The sequence below is a fragment of the Trachemys scripta genome, chromosome 1 (assembly GCF_013100865.1).
Source record: "Trachemys scripta elegans isolate TJP31775 chromosome 1, CAS_Tse_1.0, whole genome shotgun sequence".
Lineage (NCBI taxonomy): Eukaryota > Metazoa > Chordata > Testudines > Emydidae > Trachemys > Trachemys scripta.
In genome coordinates this window covers 13,753,456-13,778,258 of record NC_048298.1, presented here as the reverse complement: position 1 = coordinate 13,778,258, position 24,803 = coordinate 13,753,456, and the positions used below count along the sequence as shown (strand labels likewise).

Genomic DNA, 24,803 nt, shown 5'->3' with positions numbered 1-24,803 from the left:
GGGTAAACTTGACCACGTAGTATCTTTCTCTTTAAGGCTAGGCCTACAAAATGTCATGAGTGTTCCAATGTTTGCTATGTAGAGAGATTAACAGTGGTCTTTAACAATGATGTATTACAGAAATAAAGTAGAAGAAATATTATTGGAATATTTGGAATATTTAGTAAGTAGCAAGCAGATCTGGAGACAAACTAAATCACTTTTTAAGAGACTTTAGGAAGTGGTTGACACAATGGCTTTCTGGAAGAAATTCCTTCCCTTCAGGATGCAAAAAAGTTCTGCTGGATAAAAGTCATCAAGGAACTGCTACTGGTGGTCTGCATAAGAGGAAGAAATGACAGTTGTGTCGTGTGGAGTTACAGTATTCTTTATTCACTGGGTTGAAACGGTTCAGTATAATCCTGTATTTTCCAAGACACATGTTGGCTTACTCTTATGTTAGGCATGGCAATAGCAATTCTTGTCAAACTGGAATAGTCTGGAACTACAGTAAAACAAGGGAACCTGTTTGCTATTCTGTTTACTGACCACAGCTCTATTTCTAGAAAGCTGACTGTCAGACATTTTGAATCTTTTCTATTTTCCTTGGAATGCTCATAAATAGGCTCACAGTTTTCAGTGGAGGAAATTACTCGATGAGAATGTGACTCCCTTACTTATGCTAAATGTAAACATTACTTCTGTTCTCTTTATGCTTCTGTTAAACTGGATTCATAGACTGCTTTCTTTAACGAGCATATGGAAACTAGTGCTGCATTTGTGAGTTACTAAAAGGTAAACCTGTTCTTGTTCCAACTACAGTAGTGTACATTTATGAAACACTCCAAAGTTATCTGTGTTGAAATTAGTTAGCATCAGGAGCAAACACCAGGCTGTGGGGACCCCACAGCTCAATTGACCAAACACTCCCTAATGTTTATATCTAGAAACACTAGGGCAATGATGCATTAAAAAAAAAAAAATTATGCTGTGCCATTGGCTGTTAATGTATTCAGTCGTTGAACGGATTTATTTTATAATTTTTAATTTCTAATTGGAAGCCCTGTTTTACTAGAGGCTTTTTTGTGGATTTTTTCACTTACGAGTGTTTAATTTATAGGCAAAGAACTTGATCCACGCTACTTCTAGTTAAATCAGTTCAATTCTCAACGTAATCCCTTAATTTAAGGGTCAATATATGGAGAAATTATGCATTGACTTTTATTTTTAAGAGGAATTTGCATTTTGTTCACTGTGCTATTCATTTAATTAAAATTCTTCAAATATAATTTAGTATTAATATCAGACTTTGACTTCCTTATATATGTTATGATGATCAGAAAGAAAAAAACAAATTTGGAATGGAAACCATTTTAGGTAAAAAAAAAAATTCCCTTCCTCATGGTATGATCTAAACTAGTGCTTTTATGATCTCTAACTCCCCCCAAAAGGCAAATTATGACTAATTATATGCATTTTAATAAATTCCTTTCAAAGATGCCCAGCAGTTTCTGCTGTAAGTCAAAGTAATTTCCACCCTCTGAACCATTTTCTGTAGATCAGTTGCATCCAGTACAGTAGTGGGATCTCCTCATTCCTGGAGCATGAGTGAGCCAGTTTTGGGAAATGGCATTCATTGTGTTCATTGTGGCACCAGACAGGCAGATCACCATTGTTATTTTTAAAGGTGCTATTGAATGAGCAACTATTAAGTTTCCAATATCTTTTTCTCCTAGTTAAATACACATATGGTAGGATAGTCACTAATCCTTTGCTGTTATGACTATACATAGAGTATAGAAGATTCTTATCTGTATTTCTCTGTTCAGATCTTTGAAAGCTATTATGATAGGTGCAAATGTTTTCAGTGGAAAAGATTTTGTTGGAATAGTTTTAATGAGGGTTCTGACCAAACTCCAAATCATAATCTATTCCTACATGATTTTAGTAATTTTGTCAGATTAGTATTTCTATGGATTTATTTCTGAGATTCGGGAAATATTCCAGTAATTAAAATGGGTATATGACCAAAAAAAATTTGTACTATTTACTTGACACTGTTCTAGCCTGTGTTAAAATATTTTGTACTTTCACACATATGCCTATCTATCGCTAGATTTGTGGCATAAATATAAGAATAAGACATCCTGAAGAACTTTACAAATTATTTACATGTACATACGAGAGGAGCCTATACACGGTTGGAAATGAACATGTAACAGTTTGGTGCAGCAGCTTGACATGTAGTGAGGAGGAATATAGTGTCTAGTTGAAATTATTGTGTAGGAAAGACACTCTGCTTGCCTAAATTTATGGTAACTGTCAAAATGGAAATTTAATCCAGACTAAAAGGTTAATAGTCCTACTCTAGCAAAAACGCTTGTGATTTGTAATGATCACAAGTGGCTAGGATTATTATTATATTTCTTGTTCGTATGATAGCAAGTCGAGCAAGCATAGTGCTCCTCAACATCTTTGCTTGGCATTTAATCAGTATGACAGAGGGAAGATTGCTGCTACCTGCTCTCACCATTATTAAGTTTTATTTGTTTTGTTTTTTATTGGTGGAGATGCTAGTTAAAAGGATTTTACTAGTCTGATGGGTTGGCTGCTTGCTCTCTAAATAGGCTGGCATGGAAGCAAAAACTAGTAGTACTCTTTGCTCTCCTCACCCTTTCTCCCATTCTAGTCACATTCCCTTTACCTCTGCCAATACCTTTGTTAGGCTCTGTATTCCCTACACAGTTCCCTTCTTTCTGAAGATTGCTTTTCTGGTGCTCACTCCTCAGTAGCAACTCTTGCTCTCCTTGATTTTTAACTCATCCAGTGTAAGTGGATGTTGGGGGGTGAAACTGGAACAGCTTTAAATATATTTCTTTTCATTAAACTTCAGGTGCTATTTAAAAGTGTTACAGTTCTTTATAGTAATCTGTCCATGGAAACCCAAGTTTGCATACTTGCTCCTTCAGCCAGTACAGTAACTCCTCGCTTAACGTTATAGTTACGTTCCCAAAAAATGCAACTTTAAGCAAAACGATGTTAAGCAAATCCAATTTCCCCATAAGAATTAATGTAAATGGGGGGGTTAGGTTCTAGGGAAAAAAATTTCACCAGACAAAAGACTATATTTTATTATATGTGTATGTATATACATAATATGCACACAGTATAAGTTTTAAACCAACAGTTTAATATTGTACACAGCAATGATGATTGTGAAGCTTGGTTGAGGTGGTGGAGTCGGGTGGGATATTTCCCAGGGAATGCCTTACTGCTAAATGATGAATTAGTACTCGTCTGAGCCCTCAGGGGTTAACACATTGTTAATTTAGCCTCACGCTCTACAAGACAGCACAAATAGAGGGGAGGGAGACAGCATGGCAGACAGAGACACACACCCCCTGTAGAGTAACTCCTCATTTAAAGACATCCTGGTTAATGTTGTTTCGTTGTTACATTGCTGATCAATTAGGGAACACGCTCGTTTAAAGTTGTGCAATGGTCCCTTATAATGTTGTTTGGCAGCTGCCTGCTTTGTCCACTGCTTGCAGGAAGAGTAGCCCATTGCAGCTAGCTGGTGAGGACTTGGAACCAGGGTGGACCAGCAGCCCCCCTATCAGCTTCCCGCTCCCCTAAGTTCCTTGTGCAGCAGCCACCCAGCAGGCTACCAGTTGCTGGCAGTTCAGCTGTCCCTCTCCCCACTGCCATCTGCTGCTCCTGCCCTCTGCCTTGGAGCTGCTCCCCGGAGCCTCCTGCTTGCTGTGCAGGGGAGGGGGAAGAGGAGGGCTCATGTCAGGGTGTCTCCTCCCCCTCCCCCCCCCGCTTGCCCCTTCTCCATATAGAGCAGGGTGGGGACAGGACAGGGCTCAGGACGGAGAGAGCTTGCTGGCCGCAGCTGCTGTCTCAACTTCCTGATTTTTTTTTAAAGGCATTGTACTTAGTGCGGTCAGCATACTTAAAAGGGGCATTGCGCCTTTCTCTCCCTCCCCCTCTCTCTTTCCCCCCCCCCCCCCCCCGCACACACACACACACAAGGTGTGTCTCTGTCTGCCATGCTGTCTCCCCTCCCTCCATTTGTGCTACCTTGTAGAGTGTGAGGCTACATTAACAACAATGTGTTATCCCTTGAGGGCTCAGCCGAATGCTAGTTCATCATTTAGCAGTAAGGCATTCCCTGGGAAATATCCCATCCAATTCCACCCTATAACTTCACCACTTCAACCAAGCTTCACAATCATCATTGCTGTGTACAATATTAAATTGTTTGTTTAAAACTTATACTCTGTGTGTGTGTGTGTGTATATAATATATATATATAATATATATATATATAGTTTTTTGTCTGGTGAAAAAAATTTCCCTGGAAGCTAACCCCCCCACTCCCATTTACATTCATTCATAGCTCAGTGGTTTAAGCATTGGCCTGCTAAACCCAGGGTTGTGAGTTCAATCCTTGAGGGGGCCATTTAGGGATCTGGGGCAACAATGGGGGATTGATCCTGCTTTGAGCAGGGGGTTGGACTAGATGATCTCCTGAGGTCCCTTCCAACCTTGATATTCCATGATCATTAGCGAGGAAGATTGATAGCTTGGAGCCTCTGAAATTGGGGGGAAGGGAGTGTGTATGCATGAGCAGAACTTGAGTCAAACTCCACTAAGTACAAAACAATATCCTACCATTAATAGTATTACCGAGATTTGTCTAATTTAAAAGCCTTATTAAGGACATAGGTCCAGATTTTTCTAAAGTGACTTATGATATTGGGTGCCCTGTCCAAAACCCCTTAAAAGGCCCTGGCTGATTGTGGGTGCTTAGCACTTTCTGAAACTCAGGTCCTTTTAAAGTCTCCAATTGGGTACCAAAAAAAACCACGGGGTTCCCAAAATCACTGTTCATTTAGAAAATCTTAATAGATAAGAATTGTATACATCAGTATTGCCAAGTTTGATCTGAGTACCTCACATGGCCCCCATTAAGGCTGTATCTGAGCACCTCGTCTAAGAATGGTTTGGGAGTAGGAGACGTGTTAGTCTGTATCTGAAAAAAAAAAACCCCAAAAAAACAGGAGTACTTGTGGCTGAAGAAGTAGGCTGTAGCCCACGAAAGCTTATGCTCAAATAAAGTTGTTAGTCGTCTAAGAATGTGTTTTGTTTTTTAATTCAAGGGAGTACTGGATCCTCTTGTATGAAATATTGCATTGTTTAATATAAGCATTTGAGTAGAGATGTGCTGTGAAGCCCCAGTATTTTGTTGTCATGCTTCTGGTATAGATTTATATTATTAAACTGGTGTGTGTATAAAATTGCAAAAGTTACTGCATGACCTGTTTTAGGACACTTTAAAATAAATCTATTTTATTTTAAAATATATGTCTAACGGCCAACCAGGAAATTGATGTTATACAATAAACTAGAGTAGGTTAAAATTTGTTTACTTTGAGTCATGGTACTGAAACAAGGAAAAGGCACTGCCCTTGTATTCTAGTGATCTATAGATTTGAAGGCTACACAGACCTTTCTGACAAAGCCTGGCCATCATATTTTCAAAATGCTTCCTTGTCGCTTTTCATGACTTATAGCGCAAATCATGGATAGTGATTAAAGAAGCAATGTGAATAAGATTTCTGCAGTGGATTCATGGACATAGCCAATACAGTTGTGTTTGGGGTAGTCTGTACTGAGCTGATCATTGTTGGTCTGTGTTGAAGCCCCAATTTAATGCACTCATGATGGCCCATAGAACCAAAAATCTCTCTTGCTACAAAAATTTGTCCCAAGCTCAGGTTTCCACAGTTATGAAAATGAGCTCCAAACTTGCTGGAGTAGATTGAAGTATTGCTTGCTTCAATAAGAAACAAAACTAGCTACTCAAAGTTCTAGGAGAATGGAAATTAGTTCTTTCTTTGTGCTCCAAAATAACTAACCCAACTGTAGATCCTAAGTGTATGGGTTGTACAGTTTAAACTATGAATAAGGTACTGTGTACTGACTACATCAGTTTTGAAGGGTATCTTCTAAAAATCATGGGCTGAAATCTTCTGTGTTGGGCAAGACTAGCATCAATATCATTCTCTGCTAGCTCAAACCACAATCCCCATGAGTATAAAGTGGCTTTGTGGATTAATGAAAAAATGTAAAGAATGTATGAAAGAGAACTGTGTGCTAGAAGCTTGTCCATTTTTGTAGTGGATGGCTTAGCTTCAGCAAGAGGTTTTTTTCAAAAATAAAAATAAATGACCTTGTTTTTCCATCTTTCAGAGCCATATTAAATTCTCATATGTCTTTTATGAATAGTTTAACTATTTCTAAGACTAAATTGTAAGCTGAAATACACCAACTGCATTTTCTGATCTGATCATGTGTAATGGGGTCCAGTTCCATAAAGGAGAATTGAAATTATATCACAGAATATTTAGTGAAGTAGTAGCAAGGTCTGGGATAATCCAAAATTATCCAAACCAAAATTAAAATACACGTGTAATTATTTAAAGGAGACAATATAGCTAAGAGAACAAACCAGGTTGAAGGATAATTTTATGAAGATATCAGAGCATTAGTGAGTGGGTTGTGTAGTCAAAATAATACAAAACAAAAACCAGAAGACAAAGTAGACTTAACAGGGATGGAGACAATAAGTCTGTCAATGGAGAAGATGGTAAGATGAACTGGGACCCTTTGAAGGATCCCTCTCTAATGTAGGATAGGGACATTAGGTGACTGCTTTGCGAGGTGTGCAGGATTTGCACATACATACTCACTGCAGGATCTCAGGGCCTTAGTAGGGAAACAAAAATCAGTTTCAGTTTTACAAGAATCTATTATAAACAGGCTAAATGTTTTTTCCAGAGTTATGAACTGTACTGTGAGAGTTTCATTTTATAATAAATCACAGTAACAACAAAAATTTTTACTGTGGTTTTGTTTGATGCAATGCTATGAGCTGAGAATTGAGAGTTCCTAACACAGATTGTAGGAATTTTCACTATATGCTCTGAAGTGTTTCTTAAAAATTCTGTACAGTTCTTGATAAATCTCCAAGAATACTGAAAGTCTCACTGCAGAGATCCAATAACTTCTAGCATCTGGCATTTTATGTACAGCATCTAAGATGTTTGTGTCATTTCAATGTAGCCTTCAAAATGTAGTACAGGGGAGTTGAAGAAATTTCAAAGGTATTTTGAGATGTAACACTTGGTTACTTGATCGGTGCTCTGTGGAAATTCGTAAATGTTCCCAGTAAAAATCCTTTCTTGAGTTGTTTTGAAACCATTTTCTCTTATGATTTTGCTCAGAAAGAAATACGTGTATTTATAATTGTATAAGGTATCATTCAAGACTTAATCACTAGTACTGCATAATACTTCAGTCAGCATTTTTTAGGAGTGGGTTTCTCAAACTGTCATACATCAGTACAGTATTTTTATGTGATGCCACAGCAAAACATTGCTTCCTGTCTAACACATTCTATTCCTAATCCCTTCCTATTTTTCATTTCTCAGGCCTTGTGAATGACAAAGATTCAAAAGATTCTATGACGGAAGGAGAGAATCTGGAAGAAGAGGAAGAGGAGGAGGAAGGTGGAGCAGAGACAGAAGAACAGTCTGGAAATGAAAGTGAAGTAAATGAGCCAGAGGAAGAGGTGATCACATTCATTTACCTTATTTTGCACTGTCCTTACGTAGAAGGAAATAATACTTAGCACTTGCAAATCATAAAGGCCTAAACCCTGTGGTGGACCTGCACAAAGCCTCAAAGTCAGTGGATGCAGCATGGCCGTGCTGTGCACAGGGCCCGAGTTGCAGAGAGAATGTTTAGGTGGGACTCTACACCCTATGTGCTGTGGAGTCACCAGTTCTGCTTGTGCTTCATGGAGGGAAGGATTCTACCTCCTAGTTGCTATGGAGAGTCCCTGTACAAAAATCCATTTGCTCAGATTATGCAAAAAGGGCCCTTAATGCCTGGCCCTTAGTAATAGCTCTCAACACCCCTGGGAAGATAGGCAATAATAACCCCATTTTACATATGTGGAAAAGTGAACACAGAGCATTCAAGAGACTTGCCCAAAGAAATAGTGGCAGAGGGAGGGTTAGAACTCAATGCTGCCCTCAGTCCACAACCCTGTGCTCAGCCCAACAGAGTATGCCACCTCTCGGCATAGCTATTAATTTGTAAATATAAAGCTGTTTTTGTGCCATCTCCTATACCAGTTTTTGGAGCAAATGTATTAACTATCATATAAAGGACCAAAACTAAAGGAAACAAGAGGCACCTTGTGCTGTTCATCATTTTTCCTGTGTAATAGGGATAATAAGGCGCATTTGAATCACGTCAGTCTTCATTACTACTTCAGACTGCTTCTGTAATCTTTTGAATCAAATTGATATAGCCAATAAAAAAGCAAGTGTGCAATACGCTAATATATGTGATCTTGAAAATTCTAACTTCTGTGGCTTATTGTAGCTCAAAAGTTGGTCTCTCTCACTAAGTTTGTCTCTGTTTTTGGTCTAATAAAAGATATTACCTCACCCACCTTGTCTGTCAAATATCCTGGGACCAGCACAGCTTCAACAACACTGCATAAAACAGCTTGTCAGTTTAATCTTTGATAAAAAAATTAGTCTTTCAGATCCGTTTCAGTGGAGAAAATATAACTTGTTCAATAAAGAACAAGTTTTGGAAACAAGATGAGGAGGACCCATGCATAGCGCAGATCAAGGGTTAGTGTGACAGTAAGATGAGTATTCAAAAACGGATCAGTAAATGTTGCTAGATGGCATGGCATTATCATTGGAAGCAGACTACATTGCATGTTGTGATCAAAGATCAATCAATCGATTATACAGCATTTCATGACAGTGAGGAGGGCTGTAAACAGTGAATGCACTTAATGTTTCTCTCATTAAATTATGTTAAAATGTAGCATGTCATTAAAATTTAAACTTTAAATATACTATTTCAGGAGTGCTCAGACAATGATGATGAGGAAGGTGAGGAAGAAGAGGAAGAGAATACCGATTACCTCACAGACTCCAATAAGGAGAATGAAACTGATGAAGAGAACACAGTACGTGCCGCTGCTTTTGAATAATGAGGCCGGTTTTACGTGCTCAGTATTCTTGACTGAATATTTTTAGCAGATAATGCTCATTAGAGATTAGGGGACATACACTAAAAATATTCACAAATGTTCTTTCAAACAAAAACCAAGTTCACTTTGACATTTGCAACTCCTTAATGTTTGATTTTCACAGACATTCGTACAAACGCTTTTGCTTACAAGACTCTTTTAGGAAAGCGAAAGTGTCCCAAGTAGTCATGAAAATGTTCATTCACATTGGAAGAGATTTCATAGCCATTGTGAAAACACTGAGTGGACTGCTAAAAGAGAGGGAAAGTTTTGACATGCTATTGAGGTAACGAATATTTCCAGCAAATTGACATGGTAAAGTAGATTCTCCTTTGAGTCACAGAATTGTAATAAGGAGGCAGGACAAACAAACAAAAAGCAGCAGTGAAGAAATGATGAGGGTGTGTTGTTACCTCACCATCAAAAGCAACCACATCAAACCCGCTCATCCAGCTGTGTGCCTGGGAGTGTGATCTAATAGTAAGATGGTGAATGATCACCCCAAATGTTACCACAGATGTGCTGTGGTAACATCTGAGAAAGTAGCATATTGAGGTATTTGCTGCGTTATATTCTGATTACCTCCATTCAGCTCAAAAAGACACACCAAATGACAGTCACTTGGATCATGGAAACAAGCAGCACCATTGCCAGGGGCAGAAACAGGTGTGATGGAGAATGAGGGCCTATTTATACAGCCTTTGATGCCACTGTCTCTTGGGTGATGGCATTTGCTTAGTACTACTCAGCTATTCTGACGTTAATGAAATGGAGCCTTTAGCCCAGAGAGGTCATTCAGCTGTAGGAGAGTGGAAAGGAGGATGTTGTGCAAGAGATTCAGGAGAGACTGCTGAGGTTGTTGGTCTTGAAACATTCTGCTGCTGCCTCACTGGATGGTGGTGCAGAGGCAGAACCAATTGGCCCCCCACTGAGCTGAGTGTCTTATTTAATATTGTTAGGTCTACAGTTTTGTTCCACTTAAAAAGAATAAAAATTATCATAGACTAAAATGTGTTCTCAAGAACCACATGCCAAACAACCACAAAGCCTCTCTGTAGATAACTAACTAGGGTCTCATTGCATCAGTGTGCCCTTACATCAGCTGTCCCATGAATGGATGATGATTACTATTTATAGTAGTACCTGCTAGATGTGTGTGCTTTACAAATATTTAAGGGCAGTCCCCTCTGAATAAACATTCTAATTCTCCAATCTAAGAAATACAGCCAAATCAATCAGTTGCAGATGGGGGGAGAATATTATTTTGTATATATTGTAGGCATGGTGTCTAAAATAAATACCAATCAATGTGCCAACTGTATTGCAACATATTGCAAATCATCACAGTTTTTAGGCACTGATCAATGTTAGTAAACATTAGAGCAGTAAACACCAAAATTCCTAAACTGGGCAAATCCATTTTAACATTTTTTTCCTTCAACAATTTTTTTTTAAACTAAAGCCATGACAAATTTTGTCAGAGATACAAGCAGAGTAATTTTCTTAGTAATTCAGATCCATCCTGAACTTCACTACTGCTGAAATTAATGTAACGGAATATTTGTCTTCTATACCAGGAAGTAATGATTAAAGGAGGAGGACTTAAACATGTTCCTTGTGTAGAGGATGAGGACTTCATTCAAGCATTGGATAAAATGATGCTGGAGAATCTTCAGGTATTAGTCCTTGTTATTGTCTTGGATTAAGTAAGCCCCTTTACTGCATAGTTGATTCTGAAATAAGTGGTTAACGTGGAGCTGCTTGCACCATGGGATGTGGTGGGGTTTTTTTCATACTCTGTTTTTGGCTGCCTTCCTCCAGTGCTAGGCTTTCTTAATTCTGCACAACTGCTATGAGGCCTTTTTTGAGATACCAGGCCTTCTGCCCACCTTCTTAGGTAGGGGCCTTTTGAGGTGGGAAGAACAGTCATGAAAATCAGTCTTGGATGCTGAGGTGGTTTGGTTCAATCCTGTGCTTTCACGAAAGCCTCCCTTTCCCCCCTTAATCTTTACTCCCTCTCCTGTCATTACAAATATCCTGCAGCTCTGAATGCTAAATGGAGCTCTGTTAATCCTGTGCTTTATTGACCAGCAGGTGTGCTTTTGAGATGCACCCATCCTGCCAGCTCCGGAAGGGAGAGAGAATCCAAGATTCAGTCTTGGGTCTGCTGTTTGATAATATCCTGATTAATTGTGAAGTTTAGATAAAAAGGCAATATTAAATTGCTTCTGCTCTTCCAGTAGTACTGCCAGACACCACATAGATGACAGGTTTCAGAGTAGCAGCCGTGTTAGTCTGTATCCGCAAAAAGAACAGGAGTACTTGTGGCACCTTAGAGACTAACAAATTTATTAGAGCATAAGCTTTCGTGGGCTGCAGCCCACTTCTTCAGATGCATCTATATGCCACTGTGACGGGTTGGATCACAGAAACCCCCTTGGGAGCCGCCACCTGATGTGCAAAGACTACCCCTGCTCCTGTTTTCCCTGCCAGCTCAGGACTCCAGCACCCTGTCTTGCTGAGCCAGACACTCCCATCTGCCCCAACACAGACCCAGGGTCTTAATCACTTGCCCCAAAGCTGCAAGTTTACCTGAAAACAGCTCACAGAAGTGTGCTTGTCTCTAGCACTCAGATGTCCAACTCCCAATGGGGTCTAAACCCAGATAAATCTGTTTTACCCTGCATAAAGCTTATGCAGGGCAAACTCATAAATTGTTCGCCCTCTATAACAGTGATAGAGAGAGATGCACAGTTGTTTGCTCCCCCAGGTATTAATACATACTCTGAGTAAATTACTAAATAAAAAGTGATTCTATATGCATCCGAAGAAGTGGGCTGTAACCCACGGAAGCTTATGCTCTAATAAATTTGTTAGTCTCTAAGGTGCCACAAGTATTCCTGTTCTTTTTGCACATAGATGAATTGGCCTTTGGATGGTGCCATCCTAATTGACTGAAAAGATACACAAAGAAATTCTCATGTCTTCTTGATGAGCCTACTGATGTTGCTGGAGTGGCAGAAGTTATAGTTTTTACTTGTTTCTTTGAATGCTAGTGATATTTTGGGGAGGTATTTTATTATACAGACTAATTCAAACATGCTGCTAGGGAGTAAGTTTTCACTCTTGTAATATCCAGTGGGACATAATTAATTCTTTGCTGATGTGCATCTTCTAAAACAGGCATCGTAAGTGGCCTTTTAACAAGAGTCAGATCTGTTCACCCACTTTAGTAAAGTAGACTCAATACAAAAAATGTTTCCTGAACTTAATGCAACCTTGTCAAATGCTGTAAAACTGCTAAATTATAGTATTTCTATCATCAGAACACTCAATTCCAGATGCTTTCAATATGGCTTGTGACTGGAGATGTGTTCTGAGTGCAAATAGATCCTTTTTCTTACTTATGTAGAAGTCATATCAAGAGGAAACGTTTTGAGCTGGTTATTTTTTAAAGCTCAGAAATGAGATATTTGTATTTCTGGAAGGTGACTATGCAGAAAACGTTTGCAGTCCAGCATTGGCTATTTAATGTGGCATACTTAATTGATGTATCTGATCAATTAAATATGTTGAATCTGTTAGTAGAGTGATGCAATACAAACATTTTTAAAATGATAGATAAGGCAGTTGCCATTTTGAGAAAACAGAGCCTGGCCAGGGGGACAGAATAGAAAATAATGCCTAACCTCATTTGAATTTCTTAGTGACTTCTGTGGAAGGATGGAAATTTCCGAGGACAGTGTGGAAGGAGCAGTTAGTGATCATATAGGAACTCTATAAAATGAGCTCAAGTACTGTTTCAAGAATCAGTGATTAAGGAATGGAAGTAGTATGGCTGGAGGAGAATTGCTTTTAGTAAAGCAGTTGTAAATTGTTTTCTTCTGCCCAATAAATATATGGAGATGCTAATTGATTCTTTCAACTGACTGCTCAATAAAGATAAAGCCTGTTACACAGATACTCTGCCATTTTTGGCTTTATGCATCACGTGATTGTCCATACATAGGATGTTAAGCATTATAAATGTTGCTGCCATTTGAATTTACATAGCATATCAATGGCTAAAATAAAAACAAAACAGATGACATCTGGAGAATAATTTGCTACTCTGTTGCGAGCACTGTATCAATAATAGAGTAACTGGAATATTACAAAAAATCTGAATCCAGAATTACTGATCTTAATATTATATCCAATTTTAATTGAATTGTTTCTTTAATTTTAAAAATCATTCACAAATCCCGTTAAAATTGAGTATATTTTCTCATTGTCATCTTCTAAAATAGCATTCTGCAATGTTCTCAATTCTACGTAATGAATATAAGAGGGTAAGAAATGTAGGAACTCAGAGGAAACAAAATACATTTTAATGAGACTACGCATGTGTATAGCTCTGTTATTTTAGAAGGTAATTGACATTTTTTTATTAAAAATGAATTGTGAAAACCACAAAGCTTTCATATGTTTAGCATTTGATTGCCTCGAGCATTGTGCATCCCCTTTCTCTTTAGCAACGGAGTGGAGAATCTGTGAAAGTACATCAGCTGGATGTTGCTATTCCTCTGCATCTCAAGAGTCAGCTAAAGAAGGGTCCACCCTTGGGTGGTGGGGAAGGAGAATCTGAGTCGGGAGACACAATGCCATTTGTCATGTTAACTCGAAAAGGCAACAAGCAGCAGGTAAGGGGTTATCTGGATTTAAGTAAACATTTTCCTTTGTCACAACACACAGAGTGTGGTTTCTTTATCTTTATTTCTTAAATGGGATGCAGTCCTCTGTTCTGTTGATGGGAACTCCCTGGAATTCTAAATTTTTACTAGGAGTCGTGTAGAGGACCACTTTATACCATTATTTGTTTTTATATTAAGTTCTCTAATTAGACCAAAGAGAGATGCTGAGCAATGTTTGTTACATATACAAAGTACAGGCGCAGTTTAACTGGCAGCTAGGAATTTGAATCCATGCTGTTATAAGATGCCACTGGAACTTGGAAAGCCAGCATGATTAACATCAGCAATAAGAGTAATATACTCAAGGGAGTGTCACAGATCTAGTCGAGCTCCCACTCTTGCACCCTTACCAGACTGCTGATGAGATTCATCTCATTAGACCCCAGGTGCTTTAAGCCTCCAGAATCTAAACATAAGTCCAGGCACTGCCCCGGCTTGGCATCTGAGCATGCTTTCAGGTTGTAAATCCTCTGTCTAGCACCCCCTTCTGAGCGCTGAGACACTGCAGTTCAACTGCCTAATCACTGGGGACCAGTGCTGACCTTTTAAGCTTCCCAGGAGCTTAAACATGTCCTCCCAGAATTCCAGCCATGTGGGCACTTTTACCATTTTCTTCTTCAGGGGCATGTTGATAGTATAAGCCAAAAGACATGGAACAAGATTCTAAGACACCATTACTCTTTATTTAATAGTACAAGAAGCATACAAATGTAGACAAAATAATAAACCCACCTACATGCACTTCTTTGAATAATGTCACTATGGCTGCTCCACTTGAGGTGCACATGCATCCTATGCACCTTCGATCAGAGATTTTCTTCAGCAGTAGATGGTATGCACTCTAGGTATCCTCATGCCCCATACCAAGGATGTATAGGGCTATGGCAGACAAACCACACTCCATTTTTTCTCAACTTCCTTGGCGTCAGGCGGAGTATCTAGTGGTGCCCACTTGTGCAGCCACTTACCTCACTTGCTCTTGGTAGTTAGTTTACCTATATTAGTTTAGGTTTTTTTAGGTTTTATATTGGTTTAGTTTTATTTTATTTTTCCTATAAACTTAGGCTTTTAGCCTCTCCCCTTTCCCACACCCCCTTCAGTTGAGAACCCACCTTCTCTGAAGGAGCTTTCTTTTCCTTTTCCTTTGGGCGTACCTAAATCCCCAGGATTCAAACATTGCCTCACTTGCCAGGAGTCCTTCCCCGTTAGTGATGGCCACTCGCACTGTATCCACTGTTTAGGGGGTACTCAAATGCAATCGAAGTGTAAGGTTATCTCAGGATTCAAGAGATGTTTCAGGAAAGACAGGGAGATAAAGTTTTGTCTCCTCATGATGGAATGCTCTCTCCATCCTACATCATAATAGCGATCCTCTATCCTCTGACTCTCCGACAGCAGTTTTGAAGTGACCACAGTCCCCCACCAACCTCTGCACCTTTATTACCTTCCAGACCTGTGGGGGAGAGATCTGCAGTGCTGACAATGTGAAGTCTCCAGCCAAAAGGCTATCTAAATCTCCTCAAAAAGAACCTGGCCCTAAGAGACTTGCTGTACCAAAAACCTCCAAGTGAAGGTTCCAAGTGGTCTCAGTACCAGGGGTCCCTCTACTCTGAAATTCTCAAGTACCTGTAAAACCCACGGTACCCATCACCTGGTACCAAAACATAACTTGATATAACTGAAGCATGATTGAGGTGTCCGAGACTCCAAAAATTATGCTCTGAGGAAGATGGTACTATCTGAGACCTGTTACCAGATTTCCCCTTTACTTTGGGGTACGCTCATTTATTAGGGTTACTCTTTGGAGGGGTTCTGTAATTCTATTAATGTACTTCCTTTGTCACTTTTGTTTTCATATGGAGCTCTACTTCTCCCTTCTGCAAGTCCCCTCCCAATGGAGCTATCCTGCAGGGCCGAGGTTCCCCTGGGCTGGGTTGCTCCAGCACCCCCCCACACACACACTCACTCACTCTCTGAGTGGGCTGCCAAGCAGCACTTTCAAGCTGCAACCCTTATATGCCGCAGGTACCACATTGGAATAGAGTATGCCTGAGCAGGCTGGGTCGAACAGCACTTTCAGGCTGCCACCATTCTATGCCCCCGGACTCCGCGGACTGGGTCAAGCAGCACATTCAAGCTGCCACCCTTATATGCTCCAGGACTCAGTAGTCTGGGTCAAGCAGCACTTCCAAGCTGTCACCCTCGTATGTCACAGGTTAAGCACGTCCCTATCCCCACTTTCATGTTACAATTGTACTGGTAGTAATCCACTTGATGAGCAAACCCCACAGTATTTTTGGGCGCTACAGAGATCTTTAGAGCTCTCCTGCTGACAAAAAAAACTTCCACCTCCAACGAGCAGCAGCAACTTTGTCGGCAGGAGAGCGCCCCTGCCGACAAAACACTGTTCACACCAGTGCTTTTTGTCGGTAAAACTTTTGTCGTTCAAGGGTGTGGTTTTTTTAACACCTCTGAACAACAAAAGCTTTGCCAACGAAGTACCAGTGTAGACAAAGCCTCAGTCCCTTCTGAGATGACTGTGACTTTTAGTTCCTGTGTCAGTTTTAAAGACAGTCATGCCATGAATATTCAGTTTCATTCTCCGGGCAGGCTCTATGTCCTCACAAGCGATAGATCCCGGAAACAATGGGTCTTAATTGTCTGTAATATGAGTCAACTCCCTGAATCCTTTGGTGTGGCAGAGAGCTGCAAAATCCATATTTCATGGATGTAATATTACAATATGAGCCTCTGGCTGGACATGCATCATCTCTTGGGATATGACTGTTTCCACACTTTGTGCATGTAGGCTGGAATTTCCTCCTCCTGATAGTTCTTACTCTCTTTGCTTCGAGAGTTTTATAATGACTTTTAACACTCAAGCGTCTATCAAGCTTCTAAGCTAGCTTCAGGTTTTTCAAGTTGCTCCTGCCCATCTGTTCAGTTTGATTGATGGTGACTGCTTTGTATCTGTATAGCTGTGGCTAGGGTTAAATCTCTCCAACTTTAGCTGCTGTGAAAGGTTTTTATCTGTTACCCCAATAACCAGACTGTCTCTGATACTGCATTCCCAAAATCGCAGTTTTCAGCCAGTGTATGCAGAACTCTTCTAAAACATTCACCTTTTTTTCCTGTGGGTGGTGTGGTGTGTGGGTGTTTGATGAAAACATGCTCTTTCATAAACCATATTTCTCTGGGATAGAAAGTATCTATCAAACATATCCAGAACCCTTTCATAGTCACCTTTGTGACTGTCTTCAGGAAAGTCAAAGGATTTAAAAATATGCTCTGCTTTCTTCCGCATAGCATGAATTAGAGAAGATAGGTAAATCTCCAGTTTCTTTGTGGAGTTCGTTTACAATTTGAAATCTTGTAAAATACTTCCAGTCTGTCTATTCTGAAGATTTGTCAAACTGAAATTCTCTGGGGCTTTGAAGAATGACATGAGATCCTTCAACCTTTGTTGTTGTTCTCCTTCTGATTCTTTTCTTAATTTACTCCTGACACCATGTCCTGTACTCCTGTATCAGAGATGAACTGGCTACACAGCTTGTTTATACACACTAGATGTGTTTATCATAAGATCCTTTAATGCAGTGCCAGATATGGCAGCGTTTAGCTTAAATAAGGTATTTTACACACAGCACCACCTATTGACTGAAAAATATGATACAGTTTAGCATTCATTACACATTCTACACAGACTGAGGTTTTCGTGGTTTGGGAAATATGGTCTTAAAGAAAAATACTTTAATTGAAACAATTGAGTCCCAGTTATTTAGGGGACAGAAAAGTGGTTCAGGCAAATACTGAGAAACATTTTAACTTGTATAGACTTGGAGACGCATTGCAAATTACTGAATCTTACGATTTATTAAGTGAAGCCACGCAATAAAAGGAAAACACATAATAAAGTACAATATGTTCCTTAAAGTCCTGATCTGACTAATGTATAGGTGTTTTAGTAGCAATAAGGAGATATTTGTCATATGAGACGTCACTTTTAGCATCTGTTAAATCTTTTCTGAGAGGCGAGAGAGGCAACAATTTTGTGTGTAGATTAACAAAATTGTATTTACCACTTCTTCCCCTTTACAGTAGTTTGGGACCTCTTGAACAAGTTATGTTGCTTGGAATGGTAGTAATATATTTTTATAGTGCTATTGGGGGGGGGGGAACAGATACTTGTCTATTAAACTTACTTTTTTGTGTGTACATTCATGCAGGATTTTATCATGGTGTCTGTTTTATTTAAACAAACATTTAACTCCCAAATATATACATCATAGTATTTGTGCTATTGAGTATGAAAAGTGATAAATAAAATTCTATCTGTTAACTGGTAAAAGGTTTTTTATACCAACTTCTGTGATCACAAGTCTAATTCCAAACTTGAGAATTCTGTTTTTATGTCAATGGGTTGACTTGTGATTTACATTTTGAATTACTTTTAGTAAAGAATAAGAATTATTTTTGTGTGCATGTACGTATCTGGGTTTCGTAGTAACAGTTTACTTTTTTTATTTCCTTTGGCATTCATAGCATCATAGAATATCAGGGTTGGAAGGGACCTCAGGAGGTCATCTAGTCCAACCCCCTGCTCAAGCCAGGACCAATCCCCAACTAAATCATCCCAGCCAGGGCTTTCTCAAGCCGGGCCTTAAAAACCTCTAAGGAAGGAGATTCCACCACCTCCCTAGGTAACCCATTCAGGTGCTTCGCCACCCTCCTAGTGGAAAAGTTTTTCCTAATATCCAACCTAAACCTCCCCCACTGCAACCTGAGACCATTACTCCTTGTTCTGTCATCTGCTACCACTGAGAACAGCCTAGCTCCATCCTCTTTGGAACCCCCTTTCGGGTAGTTGAAAGCAGCTATCAAATCTCCCCTCATTCTTCTCTTCTGCAGACTAAATAATCCCAGTTCCCTCAGCGTCTCCTCATAAGTCATGTGCTCCAGTCCCCTAATAATTTTTGTTGCCCTCTGCTGGACTCTTTCCATTTTTTCCGCATACTACTTGTAGTGTGAGGCCCAAAACAGGACACAGTACTCCAGATGAGGCTGAATAGAGGGGAATGATCACGTCCCTCGATCTGCTGGCAATGCTCCTACTTATACAGCCCCAAATGCCATTGGCCTTCTTGGCAACAAGGGCACACTGTTGACTCATATCCAGCTTCTCGTCCACTGTGACCCCTAGGTCCTTTTCTGCAGAACTGCTGCCTAGCCACTTGGTCCCTAGTCTGTATTAGTGCATGGGATTCTTCCATCCTAAGTGCAGGACTCTGCACTTGTCCTTGTTGAACCTCATCAGATTTCTTTTGGCCCAATCCTCTAATTTGTCTAGGTCCCTCTGTATCCTATCCCTACTCTCCAGTGTATCTACCACTCCTCCCAGTTTAGTGTCATCTGCAAACTTGCGGAGGGTGCAATCCACACCATCCTTCAGATCATTAATGAAGATATTGAAGAAAACTGGCCCAAAGACTGACCCTTGGGGCACTCCGCTTCATACCAGCTGCCAACTAGACATGGAGCCATTGATCACTACCTGTTGAGCCCGATGATTTAGCCAGCTTTCTCTCCAGTTTATAGTCCATTCATCCAGCCCATACTTCTTTAACTTGCTGGCAAGAATACTGTGGGAGACCATATCAAAAGTTTTGCTAAAGTCAAGGAATAACACGTCCACTGCTTTCCCCTCGTCCACAGAGACAGTTATCTCGTCATAGAAGGCAATTAGGTTAGTCAGACATGACTTGCTCTTGGTGAATCTATGCTGGCTGTTCCTGATCACTTTCCACTCTTTTAAGTGCTTCAGAATTGATTACTTTAGGACCTGCTCCATGATTTTTCCAGGCACTGAGGTTTAACTGGGAATTTTGTAAAATATTAAGTTTTTTGGGAGCATCATAGTATGTGTAAGAGGAAAATGGTGCTGGCATTTTGTGGTTTGAAAAAGAAAGCTGATCTTGTTCTGAATCTTCCCTACCACCACCCTCAATATTTGCTTTTGGGAGTAGGCTCTTCCTGTCAAAACTCCGTTTGGTGGTTCTAGAAATGTAAAATGTGTTGCCTTATAGAATACTTTGGTCATTGAGTCAATGAAAGACTTCTTTGTCTCCAAATTTGTGTTCACAAAAAACATATCCTAGTAGTCCGTTTTAAAAGAAAAATAAGAGGAGAAGAGGTGGAGTTGAAAAGAAAATAATTGTGTTCCTTCATACAGTACTAAGTGAATTTTAAACCTGTGTGAGTAGAATATACACTGATTTTTGAAGTGAGGGAAATCTTTAATAGATATCAAAACTGTTATCAAAATATTACTGTATGTATTTTACGCCTTTTGACACAAGTAATGTATATTATATACATATTCTTTTAAAATAAGCTTTTTTAGTAGATTAATGCAGTTGGTCAGCCCTGACACAGACAAATGTGGCTGTCCAGTAAAATAGGTTCCCGCCTCCCAAACGTAACAATCAGCATTAGCCATTACAGAGTAAGTATAGAGTCCAATTATAGCATAGAAACGGTTTACCCATTGTGTTTCCACCGAGGGAAACCATCTGGGGTTATGCAATTACATGTGATTAATGAGGACAACAATTTGCTAAAAAAATTGTACGGTTTTTCCTTGTTTTATTTAAGATTATTTTAAGTAAACTGTAGTAGTAATGTCCCACCATCTCATCACCATGTGAGCCTAATCTCTGTCTTGCTGTAGATCTGGTTTGAACTCTGTTTATTTTATCTGAGCTGCAGAAGAGACTAGTCTTGGTAACTGGAATTTTATTTTTTCTATATAACAAAGCACTCTTTGACGATGCTAGTACATGTAGTTCCTCCTTCCAGTGGTGGGATTAATACTGGATTGTTAAAATGCAGACCATCACTGGGTCCAGATCCCAGTGTCCAGGAAAACTTAGCCATTAGGCTACCATAAGAGCAGAAGAGTAACAGTATGCAGCATGGCTGGGCTGGAAGGGTGCATGTTAGTCTTTTGGGGGAGATATGTGACCTTGAAGGAGGTGGCTGTCTGAAGGGCCTTGAAGTTTTTGATAGATCAGGGCTCTGGTTGGTCAATGTGCCTGCCTACCTCTGAGGTTAACTCTTGTCTCATCAGTTGTTCATCACTACTTTACAGCCTTCCAGATCCCTTCTTGCTTCATTTCACCATCTAAATTTCATATTCCCTTCCCATTTATTCTGAGCATCCTGCCTCACAGAACCCTACTAGCCTGATTTAACTCAGAGAATAGGGCAAGAAGTAAAACCCAGATTTCCTGTGTATTAAGACTGTGCCTTCATTAGGTCCTTGCGTTAGTGATTTGTAGCCTTAGACACTGCCAATAGGTTGACTAGTTAACTATCTGGGTAGTACTCATTACTGATATCTGTGAATCTGTTTATTTCGTTTGAAGCTGACAAGGCTCACGTCTATATTTATTTTTCCTCTGTGTGTCTATAAAGATATCTTCTTTTCTGTTTTTCTTGGTTGCTGTTCTCTTATATCTGTTAACTTAAAAGGCTCTTAAAATTCGAACTCGTCATCCAGAATTCTTGGTAATCCCTACACTGTTTTCTTGTTTTATTCAAAAAACTTTTTTTTTCCCCCTCCCTCATCTAAATGAGCTTATAGTTGACAGTGTCACACACAGATGTTGCAGTTCTTTCCCAGGTCTCTGTAATAGCCAATCTTAACTGTTGCAACCAACAGTTGGTTGAGTTTTCCTCCATAAATTAACTGTTTTTCAAATGTAGCTGCCTGAGTATTCATTGGCAACAGAATGATTTCCCGCACACAACACTGACCTGCAGCCAGAACAGAGTTGCTGTGTGATAGGTGCTAGGAGATTTCACAGTAATTCTGTTTTAAATACATTGGATTTACTATGAGAATTTTGCTTTTACAGTGAATCTCCACTGTACAAAGCAATGATACTATACCTTTTTGCATTGCAAGTTTTGTCAATGTAAGTGACAAGAAATCTTGCAACTTGGCTGCCATTCATTTCCATTCCCATGAAAACAGACCTCAGATTGGCAAAAGCAAGCAAAAGATTTTAAAATAATTCCTATTCAATTCCAATTGATTATCTTAACACATTTTTCTAACAGTCAATTATCCATTTTCCTGGGGGTGGACATAGGGATGCTTTTAGAAGGGCAAGTGACATTTTGCAAGGTGTGCTCACAGACTTTAGGATCAACAGGCTTTTCTGAAGGCTAGTGTTTCCACTTTGAATGAAAAAGTTTAAATATTATTTCTGTTTGGTTTTTAAAGTTTCCATAATATTTTTCCCTCTGGGCATAATGGCTGGGATTTTGAAAGAATCTTAGGGGAGTTATGGCATCTGATTCCCTTAGGCAGTCTTTTATACCTTGGGGGAGAGGAGCTTGGATACAAGGGACAAGGTTCACCTCTGGTTTACACCAGGTTCTGCAGGCATAAACCAGCATGAGTGGCAGAAAGTCCATTGGGGAAGAGGTAGCAGCTGCATATGTTGATGTAATCTTCTCTCCAACAAGGGGGGCAGTACGGGGCCAGCAATGTTCATAAAATGGAAAGTGCAGACCATGAGGATACTTGCGCGTTGATTTAGTAAGTCCCTCTGCTGGAAGGATTTCCTGTGTAATCTTGGTGGGATATACAAACTGTCCTTCTCCTGTGTAACAACCAAGGACTATTAATGGTGGAAACACCACCTGTGGCTTAATCCCTTTGAAGGGCAGAAAGTCTTGATGTCACTGGGAGGTGCAGCTTTCACCTTCCTGTGCCAGCCACGGTGAATCTGAATCTAGCACAAGACCTATATGATTTTACCAGATACCCACACAGTGGAAACCTTTATTGCCAGTCAGATGCCACCTTTTCATAGTATTGATTTTATGTATTTTCACAGTACTGATATTCTGCTGAGAAATAAAACATTGAACAGTCCAGTTTGTACAAGGAGAATGTCCAAATGTGCCTTGGTTCCTATACAAATTGTGATTTATTAAATGTTTTCAATACATTTTTGCTATTGCGATGTACATTTGTACGTATGTTGATTTAACAGATTGGATAATGGATTGAATACAATAATGAGTAACAAAACTTTACCTTTTGTCAGCTACCCAGGAGAAAATGCAAAGGTTTTATTTACAAGGATAAACTTACTGAGAGAGTTTACTTAATTACACTAAATATATCTGTTTCTCAGATGGAGAATTCTACTTGTATCTAATAGGCTTTAAAATTTAGCAGTCATGTAGATTCCAGTGTTGCATTTGTGTGTGTAAACACAGAATCATAGAATATCAGGGTTGGAAGGGACCTCAGGAGGTCATCTAGTCCAACCCCCTGCTCAAACCAGGACCAATCCTCAACTAAATCATCCCAGTCAGGGCTTTCTCAAGCTGGGCCTTAAAACCTCTAAGGAAGGAGATTCCACCACCTCCCTAGGTAACCCATTCCAGTGCTTCACCACCCTCCTAGTGGAAAAGTTTTTCCTAATATCCAACCTAAACCTCCCCCACTGCAACCTGAGACCATTACTCCTTGTTCTGTCATCTGCTACCACTGAGAACAGCCTAGCTCCATCCTCTTTGGAACCCCCTTTCGGGTAGTTGAAAGCAGCTATCAAATCCCCCTTCATTCTTCTCTTCTGCAGACTAAATAATCCCAGTTCCCTCATAAATCATGTGCTCCAGTCCCCTAATCATTTTTGTTGCCCTCTGCTGGACTCTTTCCAATTTTTCCACATACTACTTGTGGGGCCCAAAACAGGACACAGTACTTCACATGAAGCCTCACCAATGCCGAATAGAGGGGAATGATCACGTCCCTCGATCTGCTGGCAATGCTCCTACTTATACAGCCCCAAATGCCGTTTGCCTTCTTGGCAACAAGGGCACACTGTTGACTCATATCCAGCTTCTCGTCCACTGTGACCCCTAGGTCCTTTTCTGCAGAACTGGTCCCTAGTCTGTATTAGTGCATGGGATTCTTCCATCCTAAGTGCAGGACGCTGCACTTGTCCTTGTTGAACCTCATCAGCTTTCTTTTGGCCCAATCCTCTAATTTGTCTAGGTCCTTCTGTATCCTATCCCTACTCTCCTGTGTATCTACCACTCCTCCCAGTTTAGTGTCATCTGCAAACTTGCGGAGGGTGCAATCCACGCCATCCTCCAGATCATTAAAGAAGATATTGAAGAAAACAGGCCCCAGGACCAACCCTTGGGGCACTCTGCTTGCTACCGGCTGCCAACTAGACATGGAGCCATTGATCACTACCTGTTGAGCCTGATGATCTAGCCAGCTTTCTATCCATCTTATAGTCCATTCATCCAGCCCATACTTCTTTAACTTGCTGGCAAGAATACTATGGGAGACTGTATCAAAAGCTTTGTTAAAGTCCAGGAATAGCATGTCCACTGTTTTCCCCTCATCCACAGAGACATTTATCTCATCATGGAAGGCAGTTAGGTTAGTCAGGCATGACTTGCCCTTGGTGAATCCATGCTGACTGTTCCTGATCACTTTCCTCTCCTCTATGTGCTTCAGAATTGATTCTTTGAGGGCCTGCTCCATGATTTTTCCAGGGACTGAGGTGAGACTGACTGTCCTGTAGTTCCCCGGATCCTCCTCCTTCCCTTTTTTAAAGATGGACATTACATTAGCCTTTTTCCCATCATCCGGGACCTCCCCCGATCGCCATGAGTTTTCAAAGATAATGGCCAATGGCTCTGCAATCACATCACCAACTCCTTTAGCACCCTGGGATGCAGTGCATCCCGCCCCATGGACTTGTGCTCGTCCAGCTTTTCTAAATAGTCATGAACCACTTCTTTCTCCACATAGGGCTGGTCACCTCCTCCCCATACTGTGCTGCCAAGTGCAGTAGTCTGGGAACTGACCTTGTTCGTGAACACGGAGGCAAAAAAAGCAGTGAGTACATTAGCTTTTTCCACATCCT

General features: G+C 40.2%; 1 protein-coding gene across 1 annotated transcript in view; it reads left to right on the top strand.

The window, feature by feature from the left end:
- UPF2 (UPF2 regulator of nonsense mediated mRNA decay) overlaps positions 1–24,803 on the top strand; it is a gene marked incomplete in the record, with an annotated part of 129,622 nt that overhangs the window by 77,349 nt on the left and 27,470 nt on the right. Inside the window, 4 exon segments of the mRNA XM_034764851.1 lie at positions 7,479–7,618; positions 8,939–9,043; positions 10,684–10,782; positions 13,621–13,788. Of these exon segments, the coding sequence (XP_034620742.1) occupies positions 7,479–7,618; positions 8,939–9,043; positions 10,684–10,782; positions 13,621–13,788 (512 nt within the window).